General features: G+C 38.8%; 2 protein-coding genes and 1 long non-coding RNA gene across 3 annotated transcripts; all 3 read left to right on the plus strand.

Moving 5' to 3' along the window:
* Nucleotides 1-512: 512 nt before the first annotated feature.
* LOC116161784 lies at nt 513-2,456 on the plus strand. Its single transcript, XR_004143426.1, has 2 exons — nt 513-581; nt 2,068-2,456. It is a non-coding gene; the product is annotated as an uncharacterized LOC116161784 (long non-coding RNA).
* A 9,219-nt stretch (nt 2,457-11,675) lies between these two features.
* LOC116162231 (DNA-directed RNA polymerase II subunit RPB9) lies at nt 11,676-12,307 on the plus strand. The gene is made up of 4 exons (XM_031475786.1): nt 11,676-11,813; nt 11,866-11,994; nt 12,043-12,129; nt 12,176-12,307. The coding sequence occupies exons 1-4, from the start codon at nt 11,749-11,751 to the stop codon at nt 12,276-12,278; spliced, it is 384 nt and encodes a 127-aa protein (XP_031331646.1). The 5' UTR covers nt 11,676-11,748; the 3' UTR covers nt 12,279-12,307.
* Nucleotides 12,308-12,358: 51 nt separating this feature from the next.
* LOC116162230 (BLOC-1-related complex subunit 5) lies at nt 12,359-13,441 on the plus strand. Its single transcript, XM_031475785.1, has 3 exons — nt 12,359-12,589; nt 12,637-12,794; nt 12,840-13,441. Exons 1-3 carry the CDS (start codon nt 12,361-12,363, stop codon nt 13,242-13,244), a joined length of 792 nt encoding a protein of 263 aa, XP_031331645.1. The 5' UTR covers nt 12,359-12,360; the 3' UTR covers nt 13,245-13,441.
* The last annotated feature ends 6,360 nt before the right edge of the window (nt 13,442-19,801 follow it).

The raw sequence follows: 19,801 nt of genomic DNA on the forward strand, positions 1-19,801 counted from the left end.
TTTGTTTCAAACTGCAGCGTTTAGAAATGATTAGCATTTCGCTCGCTTTCTTCGCGCGCCGCCTCTGATCTCAGTGCATTGATCTCCTCCTACCTCCCAAAATGCGGTTCATCGAGCCTGAGATGGTTGCACTCGACCGATTGTATATTATTTCGGTGTCAGGAGGTGCAGTTATTTTTAACGAGCGTTTTTCGTACACAAAAAACCAGGAGCTGCTCCGCGGGGGTTGTTCACACCGCATTTTTTCGCTTACGCGCGCCGATATTTTTAATACCCCATACGACCGATAAGGACGGGAGGGCAACGCTAGACTCGACGTCATCGTCCTGTCTAGTCGCCAAAAATAATTTTTTCCTGCATTCGTACGCGACCTGTCCCAATCTGCGAAAAATTGCGCAGTAGCAGCGCGATGAGCTGTTTTCGGTCGCTTTCTCTATTCACTTCTATCGCTCGACGACGCGAACTTGTTCCGTCTTTGTTGATGTTATTGTTTTTTTTTGTTTGTTGTTTGTAAGTCGGGCTGACCGATGTTTTTTTGTTTTGCAGGACGGGGGCGCGCGTGGAAAGCGATCGGAAATGGAGTAAGTATTAAAAATTAATTATTCCAATAACCGGTTTGATACGAATTGCAAAATTGGAAATCAGTGGCGTGCGCCCGTTCCACTTTGGGCGAAAATTTTATCGCGGACAGCGACGGATGAACTCAAGGTTAGTAATTGCGTTGAGGTAATAAAAGGCGGAAGTGTGCGTTTTTTTTTTCTGTTGCTGTGGCTTTACGTTCCATTAAAAACGGCGATAACCCGCACCGTTGAAGTGCTCGCCTGCATCACGGGCGTTGCTTAGCAACAGCCACTGGGAAGGCGCGAGAGGTGTGTACGTTCCTCCTTCAGTGACGTCGCGAACCCGTCGCTCTGTAGCTTGCGACGGAACAGAGGGCGCTTGTGACTGGGAAACTTCTTGGACAGTTTCACCCTTAGCACGCTTGCGTCACAGTTCTTTTTTAGGCAATTTGTTTTTGATACCAAAAACGCACACGCACGTTTTCAAATTTGTATTTACACGCACGCACGTGCGAAAAAAAAATGCGTTTGGGATTTGTTGTGCTTTTTGTGCTTGTGCGTGCGTAAATCGGCACGCCGCTTTGGTAAAATTCGTACCTACGCAAATAAGTTTATCAAAAGTCTGGCTAACATCCGGGCCTTGAGAGTGTGTGTGTGTGTGTGTGTGAATAGCGACGGTTTGCGGTTTTGCGAAAATGGTGACATAATCTCCGTGTAAAATCGATGACCTTGAACTCGTTTGTAGTTGGAGAGAACATTTAAAGTGTGCGTATATAAATAGGTAAACAATCGCCGCCGCAACCGCCGGCCCTGTGTTCATTCACCTGTTTTCGCATTTATTAATGTCGAGGTCGCCCCTTTAACCCGATTAAGGCTGCGGTACGGTGCGCGCGATTTTCCGAACCGGCCGCGTATGTATAATTGCATATTATACGATTACACGGGTCTCGAGACTTTCCCTCTGTTATCTTTCATTGTACGTATTGGCAACGCCGCGTCTGGCTGCGAACGCCCTTGGAATCTGTGCGAGTTGAACAACCCGCGTGTCTCCTCCTGTCCCCCTCGGGTCGTCGCATGCTCTCACCGTGGTCCTTAAATTTGACACTTTTCCATCTTCATCCCCCAATTAAGTAGACGACCGACGTCGACCTGACCTCTCGTTTCGGACGATGTGCAAATGAGGCTCAACAAGTGTAGGCGCGGCACACTGCGACGCGTGTTGCGTAGGTCTAGCACATTTTTCGAGTGCGACGACCATTAAAATTTCCCCTGCACGATTACATAATAATAGTAAAGACCGGCTGGCTAAAAAACTTTCACCCGATTGCGTCGTTCGGGCTCGCCCGTTCCTAAACCAGACTAGACAGATAAACTCGCAAAAAAAAAACACTCACCGCGAGCGGTGGCCATTGACCCTCCGGAAACGCTCCGGTCATAGGCGGCCTCGTCTGCTTCGATTACCTTGGCCCACCTCCGCTTACTCTCATTATCTCTCTTTTTTTTGCAGATTCCAACGGATTACCGAAGGATCTTAGGGGGGAACGAACGCATTTTTTTGGACTAGCCGGAACCCGTAGATCCGAACTTGTGTCGTTGTTTCTTATCACAAGTTTGTATTTACAGGAACCTGCTGGTTGTATGCAAGTCGGCGCGCGAATCTCGTCGGCCCGCCGGCGCTCACGGAGGAGAAGGCTTTTACGGCAGTGTCTGGTTGAGGTAGTAGGTTGTATAGTAAGTATTACACCGTTTTGGAGTACTGTACAGCCTGCTAACTTTCCTAGACTCTCGCCAAGTGCAACGTCCACCGCCGATCGACGTCGCTTACATTTTTAATACTCTACCTACACACGTTTGTAATTTAAGGCAAATTGTATCGAATGGCTCAATTTGCCTGTTCCCTGAGACCCTAACTTGTGATGTTATGAGAACTCTCACAAGCTAGAGACTCGGGTATTGGCGGATGGCAACTCCGCCAACTTATCACTGAAATGTAAGCGAACTAGGTGGACAACAGCTTGTCCACTTGTTCGCAGATTATGTAAACTAATTGTAACTTTTGTAATGATGGTGGCCTATATAGCGTGATGAAATGAACAATTAATGCGGAAGACTGATTAGAGCACCATCTGTTGAGGGCGTACGTTCACTTCTGAATACGTCATTTCATCATGCTAATTTGACCGAATTTCGAATTTATAAGCTGTTTTGATACGAAATTTAGTGCACATTTATTTTTAACGTTACGTCATGTTCTAATACACAATTCGGAATTGAGTGCTAGTTTAGTTTTAGATCTCCAGTGAGTAATTTAGCCAAAGGATGTAAGTAGAGATCCTAGTACCTAGTGCTTGTTGAATTATCAATGTCTTGAAACCAATTATTAAATAAGCTCCGTTTTCTATGTGTTCTCTCGTTGCTGAGATCTAAGGCTGTACTATAACATAACATTAGACTAATAATTTCGTTACAATATTTTTTTGTAATTTGTCCACTGTACCTGTAAATACAGGGTGTTTTAAAATGAGTAGGATAACATGGCTATTCAATGGACCTAGAAAAAATTTTCAAAATGGCGGGGTTTTCGAGATATTGACAACTTCCTTATTTTAAATAGACACCATATTGGATTTTTACTCAGTTTGATACAGTTATCATTCGAATAAGAATTAAAAACATTACAATTTTCATTTTTTCTTCATAGTTGGCCATGGAAACAGCAAGCAATTGACATTTTGCAACGTTACAATTGTCTGGCCGGCGAGTAGTTTTATTGAAGAATCAATTAACATAAAAAAATATCATAACGGAGTTTAAGTAAATGTTTCATAATGCATTCCATTATTAACTAAGCACGTTCGGCACCGTTTAGTTACCTGGCGCAGTGAAATGTTACATTGCAAAATGACAGTGGGCCCTCTATGCTAGTTTTGTTTTCATGGCCAACTGTGAAGAAAAAATAAAAATTGTAATTTTACCCATGTTTATTAATGATCCTCGAGATCTTTTATAATTTTGTATTGCTGTCCGGCCGCCCGTCTGTCCGATGTACACTATAACTTTGTGTAGAAACGTCAGATCGCTTTGAATATTGATGCACATGTTCTTCAGGATATAATAGGTACCTACCTAAGAAAGGTCGCTATTGTTTTTCGGCTACGTAGACAAACGGGCCAAAAAGTTACACCTCGAAATCTGTTCAAACTTCCAAAAAAAAGTGTTTTTTTTTAATAATCGTTACAAAGAAATGTGCGGTTTTCTGTGTTAATAAATATTCCTTAAATCCCAAGCAACTATGTAGATGAATTTTAATAAAATGTGCGTATGTGCAACCGAACTTTTGTGTTTGCGCAATCCTAATTTTTTATTTATTAAGATATTTAAATGAAATTTTCTATGCACGCACCTCGAATAAAGGTACCTATATGTATGAAGATCTCGAGGATAGTTCGGTATTCAGCTGTATCGGATTTTTTTATCTGAAAGATAACTTGTTATACATAGTTGGAAAAATAAAAAAAATCTGAATAAAACTGAGTAAAAATTCAATATGGCGTCCATTTAAAATAAATAAGGAAGTTGAGGTCAATATCTCGAAAACCGACCGTTGAATTTATCCCATTAAATCTTGCAACTTTTATTTGAAACTTTTCGATAGCTCTTATAGTTTTTTTAAAAATTGCGATTTTCACTTTTTTCCAATTATCTAAGCAACGATTTATTTTTTTCCATCGGCATCAAAAGCTTCACGACTTTACCAATTTAACCGAACCCCCCCCCCCCCCCCCGTATGCAAATTCTGAGACCAGTTGGTAGCGGCATGTAAAATTTGATGGCCATCTGGTACACCTTCAAGGTATAGGCTACGGTATTGCAAAAAATTCCAGGGCTCTAGGACCATTCCCCTAAAAGTAGTTCGAAACCGCAGAAGTGGTTCCAGACGGACGGACGGACAAAACACAAACAATAGCACGTTTTTTAAATTTTTTTTAGTTCTTAAAAAATGCGCTAAAAAAGTGATGCATGGTATTATGTCACTAAAAGCAGTGGCGGCGAAAAGGGGCGTAAGTCAAAATTTCCATCGTCGATCGATGCAGCTTTGAAAAGTATCCACGAGAAGTGCAAACCGCATCACTATATCTCTTTTAGGTCTCAAAACATTAAAAACACGCAATTTGGAACACCCTGTGCATATCTGTTTTCTACGGAAGCGTTGAAGGACCATCAACCTTTTTTTTTATCTCGACCGGTCGCCTTTTATCTCGACCGGTAGACTTCTTATCTGGACCGGTCGATTTTCTATCTTGACCGGTCGACTTTTGAGTGCTAAAGTGTTTTCTCTTTGCTAAAAAATATACGGAAGCGCGGAAGGACCATCAAACTTTTTTTGTCTCGACCGGTCGACTTTATCTCGACCGGTCGACTTTTTATCACGGCCAGTCGACTTTTTTCCTGACCTGTCGACTTTTTATCTCGACCGGTCGACCTTTTATTTCGACCGGTCGATTTACTATCTCGGCCGGTTGTTTTTTTATTGTTTTCTTGTATTTTGCTCTTTTAAGGTATTATATTTTTAAGCAAAGAGAAAACGCTTTAATAGTCAAAAGTCGACCGGTCGAGACAGAAAGTCGCCCGGTCGAGATAGAAAGTCGACCGGTCGAGATCAAAAGGCGACCGGTTGAGATAAGAAGTCGACCGGCCGCGACAAAAGGTCGACAGGTCGAGATACAAAGTCGACCGGTTCAGATAAAACAAACAGTTTGATGGACCTTCAACCATTTTTTTTTATCTCGACCGGTCGACTTTTGACTGTTAAAGCGTTTTCTCCTTGCTAAAAAATAACACCTTAAAAGAGCAAAATACAAGAAAACAATAAAAAGACAACCGGTCGAGATAGTAAGTCGGCCGGTCGAGGTAAATAGTCGATCCAGGGCCGGCTTTAGGCGTAAGCGGTGTAACCGTCCGCTTACGGCGCAGACAAGAAGGGACGCAAAATTCCTCAAATTTAATGACTGCTGAATCACGGATGTAAAACACCGACGGGGTTTTCTATTTTTAAGATAAAACGTTCACGATATAACATAAATTGAAAAAATTCCTAATATGGTAAGAAATTATGTAGCGAATATTCCAGAAATCCCGATAGATATCGAGGCGCCACGAAAGATTAGTAATCGACGATAAAGAACAAAGTGTTTAGTTCTAGAATGTTTAAGACCATTCAAGAGCACTCGAGAATACTCAAGTTGGCTATAAATCGAATTGCGTTTCGGAAAAGTTCCAATTTCAACACCGAAGTAATAAAAAACTGTTAAAACTGTATTAATGTGAGTGATAAATAATATTTGGATGTTATAAATCAATTCATTTCAACATTGTTATAAATGTATTGTTAATTAATTGTAAATAAATAATTCACGTAATTAAATTTACGTTACAATATGTATTAACCTCTATATTTTTAAAACCTGCTTGCAGCTTGCCAAAAGTTCCCATTATTTAGGCTTTAGCGCGGTGAGCAGGGGCGCAAATTTTAGTGCTTTTACGCGTAACTTTTGTCTTGAGCCGGCCCTGAGTCGATCGACCGAGATAAAAAAAAAGTTTGATGGTCCTTCGGCGCTTCCGTAGTTTTCATTATACCTTTCAAGCTGTTAATTTGGGAGCGAATTGGTGAAGGAGGAGGAGATGTATGAGGGCGCAATTTCTGTGGGTTGCCCTGCGCAGCAGCGGTAGCTATACTCCGCCACTGACTAAAAGTAAACTGTATAATAGGAACTGGCGATTGCGTCATATCTAGGTTATCTCTCTTTAATGCTCGAAAGTTGGAAGTGACAAAATTGATGTTGAGAGGTTCCACTCTGTATACACAACTTACGAAGATGTACAATTTTGGGAGTTGGCAACCACGCAATTTTTAGGAGGGGAGAGCTGTTTCCGGCATCTGGAGAACACGAACGTTGGTTACGTTTGGATTCTGTTTTTAATGGCGGTCACGAAAGTATCGCTCGTGATCGTTTGTTGTTATTTTGGGTTATTTAGTGCAGGTAGTAATCTTTGTATTTCTGTACATCGTATTTGTGTTTTGTATCCAGCATTTTATATCTTTGTTGCTGAAATTGACTTGATTTAACCGTAAAACAGAATCACATATTTGATACCGTTATCCTTTTGTTTGAAATTGTTCAACTATAGGCTGGAAATTCTCGAACGGAGGTAAGATTGTGCTAATAAATGTGTGATATATGAGTTGCGATTCAATGATTTTCACATATTTTGTCCTAACATTTGAATTTGCCAGCTTTCACAGTCTTAGTATGAGCAATAATTATTAAACAAACTTTTCACAATTTCAGTGTTTTATTTTACGTTCCTTTCCTAGTGCACTTCCGGACATAGCATTGTTTAGAACTAACGTAAGGGTGTTAGGGTGCCCAGCCTTAGATGTTTTATCACGTGCCAAATTCTAAATTTACGCGGGATCTGCTTTAGTTTTTGAGGGTGGCCATTTTTAAACGTTGCCAGGTTGACTTTATTTCCCTGAGACTCTAACTTGTGATATGAGAACTCTCACAAGCTAGATTCGGGTATTGGCGGATGGCAACTCCGCCAACTTATCACTGAAATGTTAGCGGGCTAGGTGGACAACGGCTTGTCCACTTGTTCGCAGATTATGTAAACTAACTGTAACTTTTGTAATGATGGTGGCCTATATGGCGTGATGAAATGAACAATTAATGCGGAAGACTGATTACAGCACCATCTGTTGAGGGCGTACGTTCACTTCTGAATACGTCATTTCATCATGCTAATTTGACCGAATTTCGAATTTATAAGCTGTTTTGATACGAAATTTAGTGCACATTTATTTTTAACGTTACGTCGTGTTATAATACACAATTCGGAATTGAGTGCTAGTTTAGTTTTAGATCTCCAGTGAGTAATTTAGCCAAAGGATGTAAGTAGAGATCCTAGTACCTAGTGCTTGTTGGATTATCTATGTCTTGAAACCAATTATTAAATAAGCTCCGTTTTCTATGTGTTCTCTCGTTGCTGAGATCTAAGGCTGTACTATAACATAACATTAGACTAATAATTTCTTTACAATATTTTCTTGTAATTTGTCCACTGTACCTGTAAATACAGGGTGTCTTAAAATGAGTAGGATAACATGGCTATCTTTGTTATTATTATACTTACAGATTCGGTTAAATTGGCAAAGTTGTGTAGTTTTTGATGCCGATGGATATTCTGATGCGATATTTTGAAAAAAATAAATCGTCCCGTAGGTAATTGGCAAAAGTGAAAATCGCCATTTTTAAAAAGTTCAAATATTTTAGTAACAACGAGAGCTATCGAAAAAAAACGGGATAAATTCAATGGACCTAGAAAAAATTTTCAAAATGGCGGTTTTCGAGATATTGACAACTTCCTTCTTTTAAATAGACACCATATTGGATTTTTACTCAGTTTGATACAGTTTTTTTACAAGTTATCATTCAAATAAGAATTAAAAACATTACAATTTTCATTTTTTCTTCATAGTTGGCCATGGAAACAGCAAGCAATTGACATTTTGCAACGTTACAATTGTCTGGCCGGCGAGTAGTTTTATTGAAGAATCAATTAACATAAGAAAATATCATAACGGAGTTTAAGTAAATGTTTCATAATGCATTCCATTATTAACTAAGCACGTTCGGCACCGTTTAGTTACCTGGCGCAGTGTATTCCTGTTAAACAAATGTTAAATTGCAAAATGACAGTGGGCCCTCTATGCTAGTTTTGTTTTCATGGCCAACTGTGAAGAAAAAATGAAAATTGTAATTTTACCCATGTTTATTAATGATCCTCGAGATCTTTTATAATTTTGTATTGCTGTCCGGCCGCCCGTCTGTCCGATGTACACGATAACTTTGTGTAGAAACGTCAGATCGCTTTGAATATTGATGCACATGTTCTTCAGGATATAATAGGTAAGTACCTAAGAAAGGTCGCTATTGTTTTTCGGCTACGTAGACAAACGGGCCAAAAAGTTACAGCTCAAAATCTGTTCAAACCTCCAAAAAAAAAGTGTTAAATAATTGTTGTTACAAAGAAATGTGCGGTTTTCTGTGTTAATTAATATTCCCCCAAACCCAAACTTTTGTGTTTATGCAATCTCATTTTTTGTTGTTGAGATATTGAAATGAAATTTTGTATATGTACGCACCTTGAATAAAAGTAAAACCATAATATAACACAATAATATAATATGTATTATACTATGGTAAGACTAAAGCCGAATCAAAAAGTTTGTTTTGCGCATGCGCAGTCGATTTTTTTTTATTTGTTAAGATGTTGCAATGAAATTTTGTATGTACGCACCTCGAATAAAAGTAAAACTATATGTACCTATGATGATCTCGAGGATCGTTCGGTATGTATCGGATTTTTTATCTGAATGATAACTTGTTATACATAGTTGGAAAAAGAAAAAAAATCCGAATGAAACTGAGTAAAAATTCAAAATGGCGTCCATTTAAAACAAGGAAGTTGAGGTCAATATCTCGAAAACCGTCCATTGAATTTATCCCATTAAATCTTGCAACTTTTATTTGAAACTTTTATCGATAGCTCTCATTGTTATTAAAACTTATTAAAAATCGCGATTTTCATTTTTTTGCAATTATCTAAGCAACGATTTATTTTTTTCCATCAGCTTCAAAAAGGCGAATGATTTATGTCCGATCACGATACGGAGTCGAGGAGGAAGCTATGGTTGGTAGAAATTAATTCCTTTCGTGGAGACCTTTCATTAGAGTACCATGAAGGATAAAATCAGTTTCATCCCCCCCCCCCCCCCCCGCCCCACTCTCTTTTGATAAGGCGTCAGAAAATGGGGCGGTAGTTGGTAGGAAACAAAAATTTTGTTGAGACGTTTAATTAGAATACCATGAAAGATAAAATTCTTTTCTATTCCCTTCCCCCCTGCCCCCGGCCACCTACTGATCTCGAAAAGAAGTCGCCTAGGAAAGTTATAGTTTGTACAAAGCAATTCATTTCGGTGAGACCCCCAAGACCAGCTGGTAGTGGCATGTAAAAGTTACGCACATTTTACATTCAAAAACAGCATCAGGAAATAATGCATGGGGGGGGGGGGCTTTAAGACGACGAAATTGATGACCATCTGGCACACCTTCAAGATATAGGCTACGGTATTGCAAACAATTCCAGGGCTCTAGGACCATTCTCCTAAAAGTAGTTCAAAACCACAGAAGTGGGTCCAGACGGACGGACGGACAAAACGCAAACATTCTTCTTTCTTAAAAAAATGCGCTAAAAAAGTCATACAATGTGTTATATTAGTGTGACTAAAAGCAGTGGCGGCGAAAAGGGGCGTCGTCGATCTATTATGCAGCTTTGAAAAGTATCTACGCGAAGCGCTAACAGCATTGCTATATCTCTTTTAGGTCTCAAAACATCAAAAACACGCAATTTGGAACACCCTGTGCGTATCTGTTTTCATTATACCTTTCAAGCTGTTAATTTGTAGGCGAATGAGTGAAGGGCGGGGGGGGGGGGGGGTTTATAAGGGCGGCGGAATTTTGTGCGGGCCGCCCTGGGCAGCAGCGGTATAGCTACTGCTCCACTGACTAAAAGTAAACTCTGTATAATAGGAACTGGCGATTGCGTCAAATATATATAGGTTATCTCTCTAAGTTGGAAGTGACAGCAAAATTGATGTTGAAAGGTTCCACCCTGTATACACAACTTAGGAAGATGTACAATTTTGAGAGTTGGCAACCACGTAATCTTTAGGAGGGGGAGCTGTTTGCAGCATCTGGAGAGCACGATGCAGGTAGTAATCTTTGCATTTCTTTACATGGTATTTGTGTTTTGTATCCAGCATTTTATATTTTTGGGAGTTTCAATCTCTGTTTCTGAAATTGACTTGATTTAACCGTAAAGCAGAATCACATATTTGATACCATTATCCTTTTGTTTGATATCGTTTACGTTTTGGTGTAATGTTTGCTTAATTTGTGTTTATGTGTTGATTACTTGGTCTTGTCCGAGAAGTAATAGTCATATAAGTTTTGATCATACCTTTAAACATGTGGAAATTATCGAAATGCTATGACGTGTGTATGCGTACGGACTTGTTGTTTGTAAACTAACATTTTCGCCGCGAAGAGACGATCACAGGGGTGGAACAATGGTAACCAATTGAATTACAACACTCTAAGCTGGGACTGCTCCCGACCCTCAACTATAAGCTGGAAATTCTCGAACGGAGGCAAGAATGTGCTAATGAAAACACTCTGCGGTTTTGAACCTATGTGTGATATATGAGTTGCGATTCACTGATTTTCACATATTTTGTCCTAACATTTGAATTTTCCAGCTTTCACAGTGAGCTATTAAATTAATTAATTAAACAAACTTTTCACAATTTCAGTGTTTTATTTTACGTTCCTTCCCTAGTGCACTTCCCGTCATAGCGTTGTTTAGAGCTAACGTAAGGGTACCCTGCCTTAGATGTTTTATCACGTGCCACTTTTCAAAGTTAAGTGGGATCCTGTTTAGTTTTGGAGGGTGGCCATTTTTAAACGTTACCGGGTATCATATTTCACAGTACGAATGAATTCATAGACTACGGAAGGTGGGGAATAATACCCAATCAAATACAATGCTGCGGATTGAAGCAAATCTTTTCGCATAGCTTGGTGGCAAACAATAAGCTTTTTTTACTTCTTGTTTATGCCGTGCAGATGTTTTCATATTCGACCGTGCGTAATTGGAGGCATACAAATTGACTTATTGATTGTTATTTTGCGGAAATGGTACGGTACGATAATATGATTGCTGCTTTTAATTCTATACGAATATGGACTATAGGCGACCATGTCACTGGTGGAAAACCGCAAACGCATTGATGGTTTTATTTTATCATTGAATTTATAACGTATCAATTTAATGCACAAACTTTACGATCATCTTTCATTCCTTATCGTCGGTGACTAATAATGTATTGACTTGATAACGTTCTTAAAAATTCGCTACATTGCAATCAATGGCGACTAAATGCGGTAGTGCCAACATAGCAGAGTAGGTACAATAAATTTGGTGCAGTAGATACAATGACAATAAATGTGAACTACTATGATAAATAAACCTAACCGCACACAACACAAGTAGATAATCGTAAAAAATGTCTCGCTACGATTCGCATAGTGAAGGTCCAGGTTTTGTCGGTATACGTTTTTGTCAGGAATGGTTAGCCCAAAAAGTAAACGCTAATGGTACCTTTTAACTACTCGTGTTTTAGCAACAACATGCTGTACCCGAAGGAAGACAAGGAGAACAAAATCTTGATGTACGCCTGCAGGAATTGCGATTATAAGCAACACGCTGATTCGAAATGCATCTACGTTAACAAAATTATGCACGAAATTGAGTAGGTAAATCGTGTCGCCACTAATCGACGACTGACACTTTGTTGTAGTGAGCTGATGCACATCGTTCCCGACGTGATATCGGATCCCACGTTACCGCGAACCGAAGACCATCACTGCCCCAAGTGTCATCACAGGTTTGATTGCCTACGTTTATTTTCGCATTAATCACAATCGCTTTAGGGAGGCGGTATTTTTCCAAGCGCAGACGAGACGAGCTGAAGAAGAAATGAGGTTGTATTACGTTTGTACTAATCAGCACTGCGCCCATAGATGGACCGAATGAGTTCGATTTAATAAATATGTTTCCTATAATTCGAGTTTTATTTGTAATCAATATTTTTTTGTCAAATGACATAACCTCAAAGATGGGCTCTGAACATTCCTCGCACGGACAGCTGCCTCGCAGACAAGCCACTTTAAGCGGCAACAGCGTGCGGCAATCCGGCAATTTTCGACGCCAGCACACAATTGCGAATCCCGGTGGCGAAATGCTGGATCACGAACCTCGCCCCGGTTCGACTAGTCCCGGCCCTAGTGTTTGTAGCGACATAGATTTGCCCTATATTAGTTATACGGTGAACAGACCAATTGGAGGTACCCCCCTGACTCGGAGGTATAAAGCTAAGCTGTGCGATTTTTAGATTCTCCAAAGCTGACAAAACAAGCGGTGAAAGCGAAAGCGAACCAACGTAAGGTACAACAGAAGGCGGTTAAGAAGTCGGCACACAACATCGTAGTCGTCAAACAGGCAGTTACCGGTCCAAATGTTGATAAGGATCCGGACATAGTTCGCCTTCAGGTAATACCCGTGGGTGATTACGAGCGCCTAACATTTGCATTCCAGAGTATTCCCATGTTTTTACCTATAATGAGAGGCACGCTGTATCTGCCGGCACCTCGCGATCCCGAGGTGCTCGAACGATTAGATTCGTCTCCCTTCTATCGATTGTGCTTAAGATACCAGAATCATCTGACGACGTGCACTAACACCGTCGCGACGGAACAGAACATAATTACACAGAAAGTACGTGAGACTGATGCGGAAATAAACAAGCTGGTGGCGTACGCCACCGATAGACAGAAGAGGTTCGCCAAATACGCCGAAAAACTCTCAAAAGTCCAGGAGCTTAGTCATCAGCTGAATCGGTGCCATATGGTGCTGAACCAAACTTTGGAGTCGATGGAGACGTTGAACAATTGTTTAGATATTGACGACCGACTGGAGCCGTTCGTTTGGACGACCGGATGAGAATAATTTAATTTGTTTGGTTCACGTTACTCTCTTTTTATTAAGACGTTTTGGAGGATTATCTAAGAAGCGGTGCTTTTAATCGAGGAATTGCACATACTTGATGCTGATTTGTACATAATTGCGTGGCTTATAGCTTGTAAATAGATAAAGATTAATGTAATCGTTTAGAAATTAATAAATGTAATGTTCCTTTACACTAACCCCACCTTATCTGATCTATACTTACTGGTTGTTAAACAGTGTTAAACACCCTGTATGTGAATTGTAATCATTTGTTGACGTTAAATGCGATTCTAATAATTGGACATTTATTTATTTAATGATGTTAACTTTGTTTAAATGTTTTGTTTTGATTTTCGTTCAGATTTGTTGCGTGTTAATAGCTAATAAGCATCTTGAACTGTTTGCATAGTATTTGTAAGTGTTATCTCCGGTCGTTACGATAAGGGTTCTTATAGATAATTAGTTTCAAGATAAGCACGTGTTAGCGCAGAGTTAAGCAAATGTTTTGCGCGTAAAGTAAACACAGCAGCAGCTAGATTATTGGAAGACGATTTCATATTTTGATAAAGCTAAGTAGAGGCGGAAGATGGAACAGAAAGGGAAGTTGTGTTCAAATAAGCGAACCGGGCATCGTTTGAAACGCAGCCATTATGTTTTGGTGTACCTATTGCCGTCTTTGTTTAATAAGAACTAAAAGAAGTGAAATTTACAATATGAATAAGTTTAGTCGGAGTGTAGTGGTTATCAGTTAAAGTAAGTTTATCCACCCTCAAAGAGCCAATACTATAATTGTCGTCTAAATCGAGTTTCTATGTGAAGTCAAAGAAGTCGAAGCATCATCCGCTTGGTTTTTGTGTTTGCGCCAGTTTGCTGAAAGGCGCAATTTTCACCGGATGATAAAAATAACTTAAGGAGTGCCTATTTTTATTTCAGCTGTGATGATTGATTTTTGCCAAATAAATTTGTTTTTTTCTGTAAATGCTTAGTCTTGTGAATATCAATGTTATACCTATTGATCTGCTGACAGCAAATATATATTATTATTATTATATTGTGTTTAATCGAGCCCAAATGACGACTCCGGAGTTTTCATGTTAAATGTTTCTATTTCGTACCCAGAATTATATCAGGTATCTACTATACAGGGCGGTCCAATGAAAACAGTCAATGCAAGCGAATTTGTGAAGGCAGAATCGCCATTAAAAAAAAATCGAAACAATTTCCACCCTTTGCGCTATGTGTAAACCGTCATTGTTTTAGAATTTACCACAAAATTAAACAAGTTAATTTAAGAAACTCACAAATTTGCTTCATTGCTTGTGCGCTTATGTCAGATGTTCTTTTCTGACACAAGCTCTCAATTATTTCAACTTCAACGCCTACTTTATAAACATTTAAAACGGTTCTGCAAATCCATCTACTGATCGGATTTGAAAAATAAAAACAGTTCTGAAAACATAATGTACCTACATTCCTTTCGACCTATCTAACATTCATGCTACCCCTTCCCATTTAAAATTTTTGGGGTGCAATTCACCCCCTTCTCAGGGTAGTAAGTAGTATTACTTAATTTAGGTGTCGCCCTCAAAACTAAAATTGACGTGTTCGAGCGTTTCTGGCAAAACTGTCGTTAAGTGGGAAAAATTGGCATTGACTGTTTTCAGTGGGCCACCCTGTATAAAAATGTGTTAATTAATTTTGGTAATTTTGGAAGCCTTTAAGGCTGCTGAATTTCTTCAAATTAATAAAATGTCCGTCAATATCAAGATTTTCGTCATGACGGAGGCTGGACGTGGCCTAAAAAATCATAATTATTCCTGACTTGAAAACCCTATCTGGGTCGCACTTAGGGTTCGATTAAACACATAATTAATTCCCAAAGACAGACTTTTATTTCGCAAAACATAAAAAAAACATTAAACAAGAACGCTAGAAAAAAGAGGTATTCAGAGCTCGTTTTTACACGTACGATGCACGCAGGCGTTCAGAATATTCCAGCGCAAACACGTAACGTATCTTACGTCACTCCGCCTTCGTTCCTTATCGCCGATGACTCATTCTACGTGGCGCCTCGGAATCTATCGAGATTCCCGGAATGCTTATATGAGTGAGTGTGGGTGAAATAGGTGAACGATTGCAACACTCGAATACTAATTTGAATTTTTGTTTCAAAAATTATCACCTTTTTACACAACCGTAAAAAGGTGATAATTTTTGAAACAAAAATTCAAATTAGTATTCGAGTGTTGCAATCGTTCACCTATTTCTCAAAACTATTAGATGCAATTTTGTTTAAACTCAGTTCTAGGGCCTTCTAAGGCTTATTTTTTTCCACTATTAATAATTTAATATCTGATGGAAACAAAGTATCAAAAGTGTAAAACGGTTTTGAAGAATACAAAAATATCTAATATACAAGGTGTGCTATTTAAATTGATGGTAACTTCTGATTAAACTGAAAGTGATGGAAAAATACTCTTTAGTCGAGTATTCCATTGGTTTTTATGCATAATATATCACCCACTGAAAGAAAAAAATATATTAATTGGACGGACTTTTATTCAAAATTGTTCGGGATTTTTAGTAAAATTAGTCATTTTTCGGAAGAATTTTCTGAAAATAGTTAAAGGTACAATGAAAACGAGTTGGTACCTACATTTAGCTACATTAAGGTACATTAATGGTTTTGAAATTTATTCGAAATTTTTCCGGTGCTCACGTGATGTGCCTACCCTTCCCGTACCATATAGCAAAAAATGAAGTAGGGACCGGAGAAGTCATCGCCAAAGAATGATCGTTTGTTTTTAAGGTAGAAAATCTCAACGTGACGATTTCGACAAAGCAATAAGGTAATTTTTTTTCATTTGGCATTGATTAATTAAATTTAATACATAATTATTTTCACGTAACTTTTAAAATTCAGAAACCTTGCGTGTGGAGATGAATGCATCTTCGATCAGCCACTGAAGACGTAGTTTAAGGACATGACTAATTGTAACGAGTAAGTATACAAAATCAGGACTGAAATGTTAGATCGTACTAATAATTGTGATTTGAAAACCAAATTACGTTTTTCTGACCGCTTCCCATTAATTTTTTGTTCGATTCGACATTAGTTTTTTTGGTGACTTACGCCGCGCCTTAATCTGACCATTCGCGAAGTAACTCGCCGCTGAATCTGAAGAATTCTCTCGCGGTTCAACGCGAATTGCCTGACGGCCCGACGTGTACGACCTAATTCCCACTACTTTTCTTTTTGATTTACGCACATTCCGGGACGCACGAACTTTTCCACCAATAAAGGCTAATTTTTCGGTCCAATCGGAACATTCGAAACCAACTCTCTGCGACGTGGAATCCTGCTGAATTAGTTCACACGCTAGGTACCTACTTAGAAAGCTTGATAACGACGGATGCAAAATCGTGCCGTTGTTCTAGCTATAATTTCGTCCCGTCCCACGATTTCTCGACGCCGCGAGCTTTCACGCGCATTTCAAATGTCGGGAACCTCACGCCCATATACAAAATTGAAAAGCGGAAAAACTCATCCGTACGTTCGTAGTAGACCGAAATGTTCGGAGTCGAAGAAGATGCGAGTTGAAATTTCCTCATCACTTCCGGCTTTACGGGTAAGATAAAATTTTATACATAACCAATGACACCTGGCCCAAAAGATGTAGAGTCGGTGAGGTCCTCTCGGGTGACGTATTGATTGCAAACGTCCCGTTCCCATGCAGATCACCCATTATGTAAAAACATACCCAGATTTAAATCTTGTTGTTATTAAAAAACGGTTGAAGCTCTTAATATTTTGATGTTTCAGCGTCAATTAATTATTAAGCATTTTAGAATCCCACAATAAGCGAAAACTAGTATAGAAACGAGTTCCAAATCGAGTTGTTTATACGTTATCTGTCTTGCAGACATTACGGGGTGTAGATAACGACATCAGTTGTTGCATCGGAAAAATCCTATTAGTTGGATTGATGATTATTGTAATTTGAATGCGCTTAATTGGGCAATGAGTCGTAGAAAAAACTGGCAGATGGCGTTCAAATTTATATCAAAATGAGTGCGCTTAAAACAAGGGAAGTTCGATGCCCATCTTATATTTTTCCGATAATTACATAGGCAGGGTAATTAATTAAAAACGAATTAACTTGCACCGCTTTAGTACTGAATACAGCGAGGAGCTGGAAATTCCCTATTCTACTTCCCCAAAATTCAGATTTCTTTATAAGGTAAACGCTTGATTTTGCGCGCATCTGTTGCCTTCTTGCGGTAAGTGATTTTTTTTGCATTTTTACCGTCTGAAGTGAGTTCTGTAAGTACCACCATTTTCCATGCGTTTAAAATTAATTTTCCGTAACGCTTTTGCACTGAGAGGTTCCACCCTGTATACAACTTACGACGATACATACATTATTGAGAGTTTTGTGTTATTTAATGCAGGTAGTAATTTTTGCATTTCTTTATATCGTAATTGTGTTTTCTATGCCACATTTTATATTTTTTGTGTGTTTGAAGCCTTGTTTTTGAAATTTACTTGCTTTAACCGCAATGCAGAATTACATGTGTGATACCGTTATGCTATTGTTTGTAATTGATTACGTTTTTGGTGTAATTTATGTTTATTGATGTTGATGACTTGGTCTTGTCCCTGAAGTAAAATTCGTATAAGTTTTGATCATTTTATTTTAATATGTGGAAATTACCGATTCGTTTGATGTATGTACTGACTTGTTGTTTGTAACTAACAATTTTCTCCGTGAATGAAGCAGTCACGGGGGAGTGGGGGGGTAAAAACTGTAATCAAATTGAGTTACGACACCTAATTCCGTGCTTGTCTTCGACATTCAACTGTAAGCTCGAAACCAGGGGCGGGTTACCTATCTTGCAGGAGCGGGATTACGCTAATCAAAGCTCTTCAGTTTAGAATCTATGTGCGATAAATGAGTTACGATTCGTGATTTCCACATATCTTGTTTTTAGTTAAATTCCATCTTGCTTTTAACAAAAGGACTTTATTGCACTGAAGATGATAGTCATATCCTGTGTATTTCACCCTTTCTTAGAATCTTGGTACCTGCTTACCTGACCCATAATTCCCAAAAATTTGTTTTTAACCTGTATGTTACCTCTTGAAGTTTACCTGCTACTTTTTGTTACGCATTCACATCATTATAAACAATTAATTTTACAACACAATTTGATATTAATTTTACGGCTGGTTTTTTTATCGGTAAGTTCTTTTTTTTCCCAGCCCATTTTGATTCGGTGAACTACCATTTTCAAAGTTTATTTTTGCCATGCAATTTATTTTGGACTTAAATTTTGGGCTTTCACAATCTTAATAATTGCGATCATTATTAAACAAACTTTTCACAATTTGAGTGTTTTATTTAATGTTTCTTCCCTACTGTGCTTCAGGTCAAAGCATTGTCTACAACTAACGTAAGGGGGCCCTGCCTTAGATGTTTTATCACGTCCCACTTTTCAAAAATTAAGAGGGTTCTTGTTTAGTTTTGGAGGGAATAGTCATTTGGGTGGCCATTTTTAAACGTTGCCGGGTGGACTTTATTTCCGTGTTCTTGTAGTGTGAAATTAGCGTAGAACCTGGGGGTTAAGTACACTACCGGGGGTTCTCTTTACGGAAACCCTTGAATACCCCCCACCACTTCATTTTTAGAGATACAGCAATAATTGCCAAACAAAAATGTTCAGATTATCTTCGACTTCAAAGACTAGAATTCACAGAAACATCACTTTTTAGATTCCAGTTGCGCCCCCTAGCGGCCATTACAGAAACTTGAATATATTTTCCAGGTTTTTCTCGTGGCCATTTTAGTAATAACTTTTTTTACTGCAAGCCTCTACGATGGACAAGTTCCCAGATACAGTACCTCGCTTTCTTATTTGGCCACCCTTTACACAACAAATTTCGTGGAATTCTCTCCATTTTCGTTGTCCAGCCAAGAATTGCAGTGGGACTTTTTTTTTCGAATTTTCAAAAACTAATTCCAGATTCGTGATTTTTTATGTTCAAAAACCCTAGATACCAAATTTCGTCAAAATCAGAATTTTTTTTCGCACCCCCCAAGTGGGGGTGCGCCCTTTTGTAGTAGGAATTTTGAAAATTTTTTATCAAAATCGGATAGGGTATACCCGAACCCATCTTCGTAACTCTTGTGGTAGCGGAGAAAAAATGAAAGAAGAAATCCAAATTTCACCACTTCTTTGGGGGTGGTTCCCAAACGAAACACGTTGGACCCTCCGTTTTTTTTGGAAAAAGTGCTTGACTTGATCCCCTCTATCGCCCAATTTTTTTTTACATGTGGTCATGTAACACCCTGTATAATATTGTAGTTTATGCAACGCATGTGCAATGTGTGTTGCCTACTTTTCACGTGGCGACTGGACTTCTATTACCCCCACTCTAGTCAAGTATACCCTAGAAAAGAAATTTTTTAGCACATGTTCTGTTAGTCCAAAGCCCAAATACCTTATGACAGCAACCACATCTACAATTATTAATTAAAATAACACAATAA

The sequence above is a fragment of the Photinus pyralis genome, unplaced genomic scaffold (assembly GCF_008802855.1).
Source record: "Photinus pyralis isolate 1611_PpyrPB1 unplaced genomic scaffold, Ppyr1.3 Ppyr1.4_LG10, whole genome shotgun sequence".
Lineage (NCBI taxonomy): Eukaryota > Metazoa > Arthropoda > Insecta > Coleoptera > Lampyridae > Photinus > Photinus pyralis.

Coding starts and splice junctions, on each gene's coding strand:
- LOC116162230 (XM_031475785.1), top strand. CDS start 12,361: ATGGGCTCTGAACATTCCTCGCACGGACAGCTGCCTCGCAGACAAGCC. Junction 12,590..12,636: donor GGTGAACAGACCAATTGGAG/GTACCCCCCTGA, acceptor TGCGATTTTTAG/ATTCTCCAAAGCTGACAAAA. Junction 12,795..12,839: donor CGGACATAGTTCGCCTTCAG/GTAATACCCGTG, acceptor TTTGCATTCCAG/AGTATTCCCATGTTTTTACC.
- LOC116162231 (XM_031475786.1), top strand. CDS start 11,749: ATGTCTCGCTACGATTCGCATAGTGAAGGTCCAGGTTTTGTCGGTATA. Junction 11,814..11,865: donor ATACGTTTTTGTCAGGAATG/GTTAGCCCAAAA, acceptor CTCGTGTTTTAG/CAACAACATGCTGTACCCGA. Junction 11,995..12,042: donor AAAATTATGCACGAAATTGA/GTAGGTAAATCG, acceptor ACTTTGTTGTAG/TGAGCTGATGCACATCGTTC.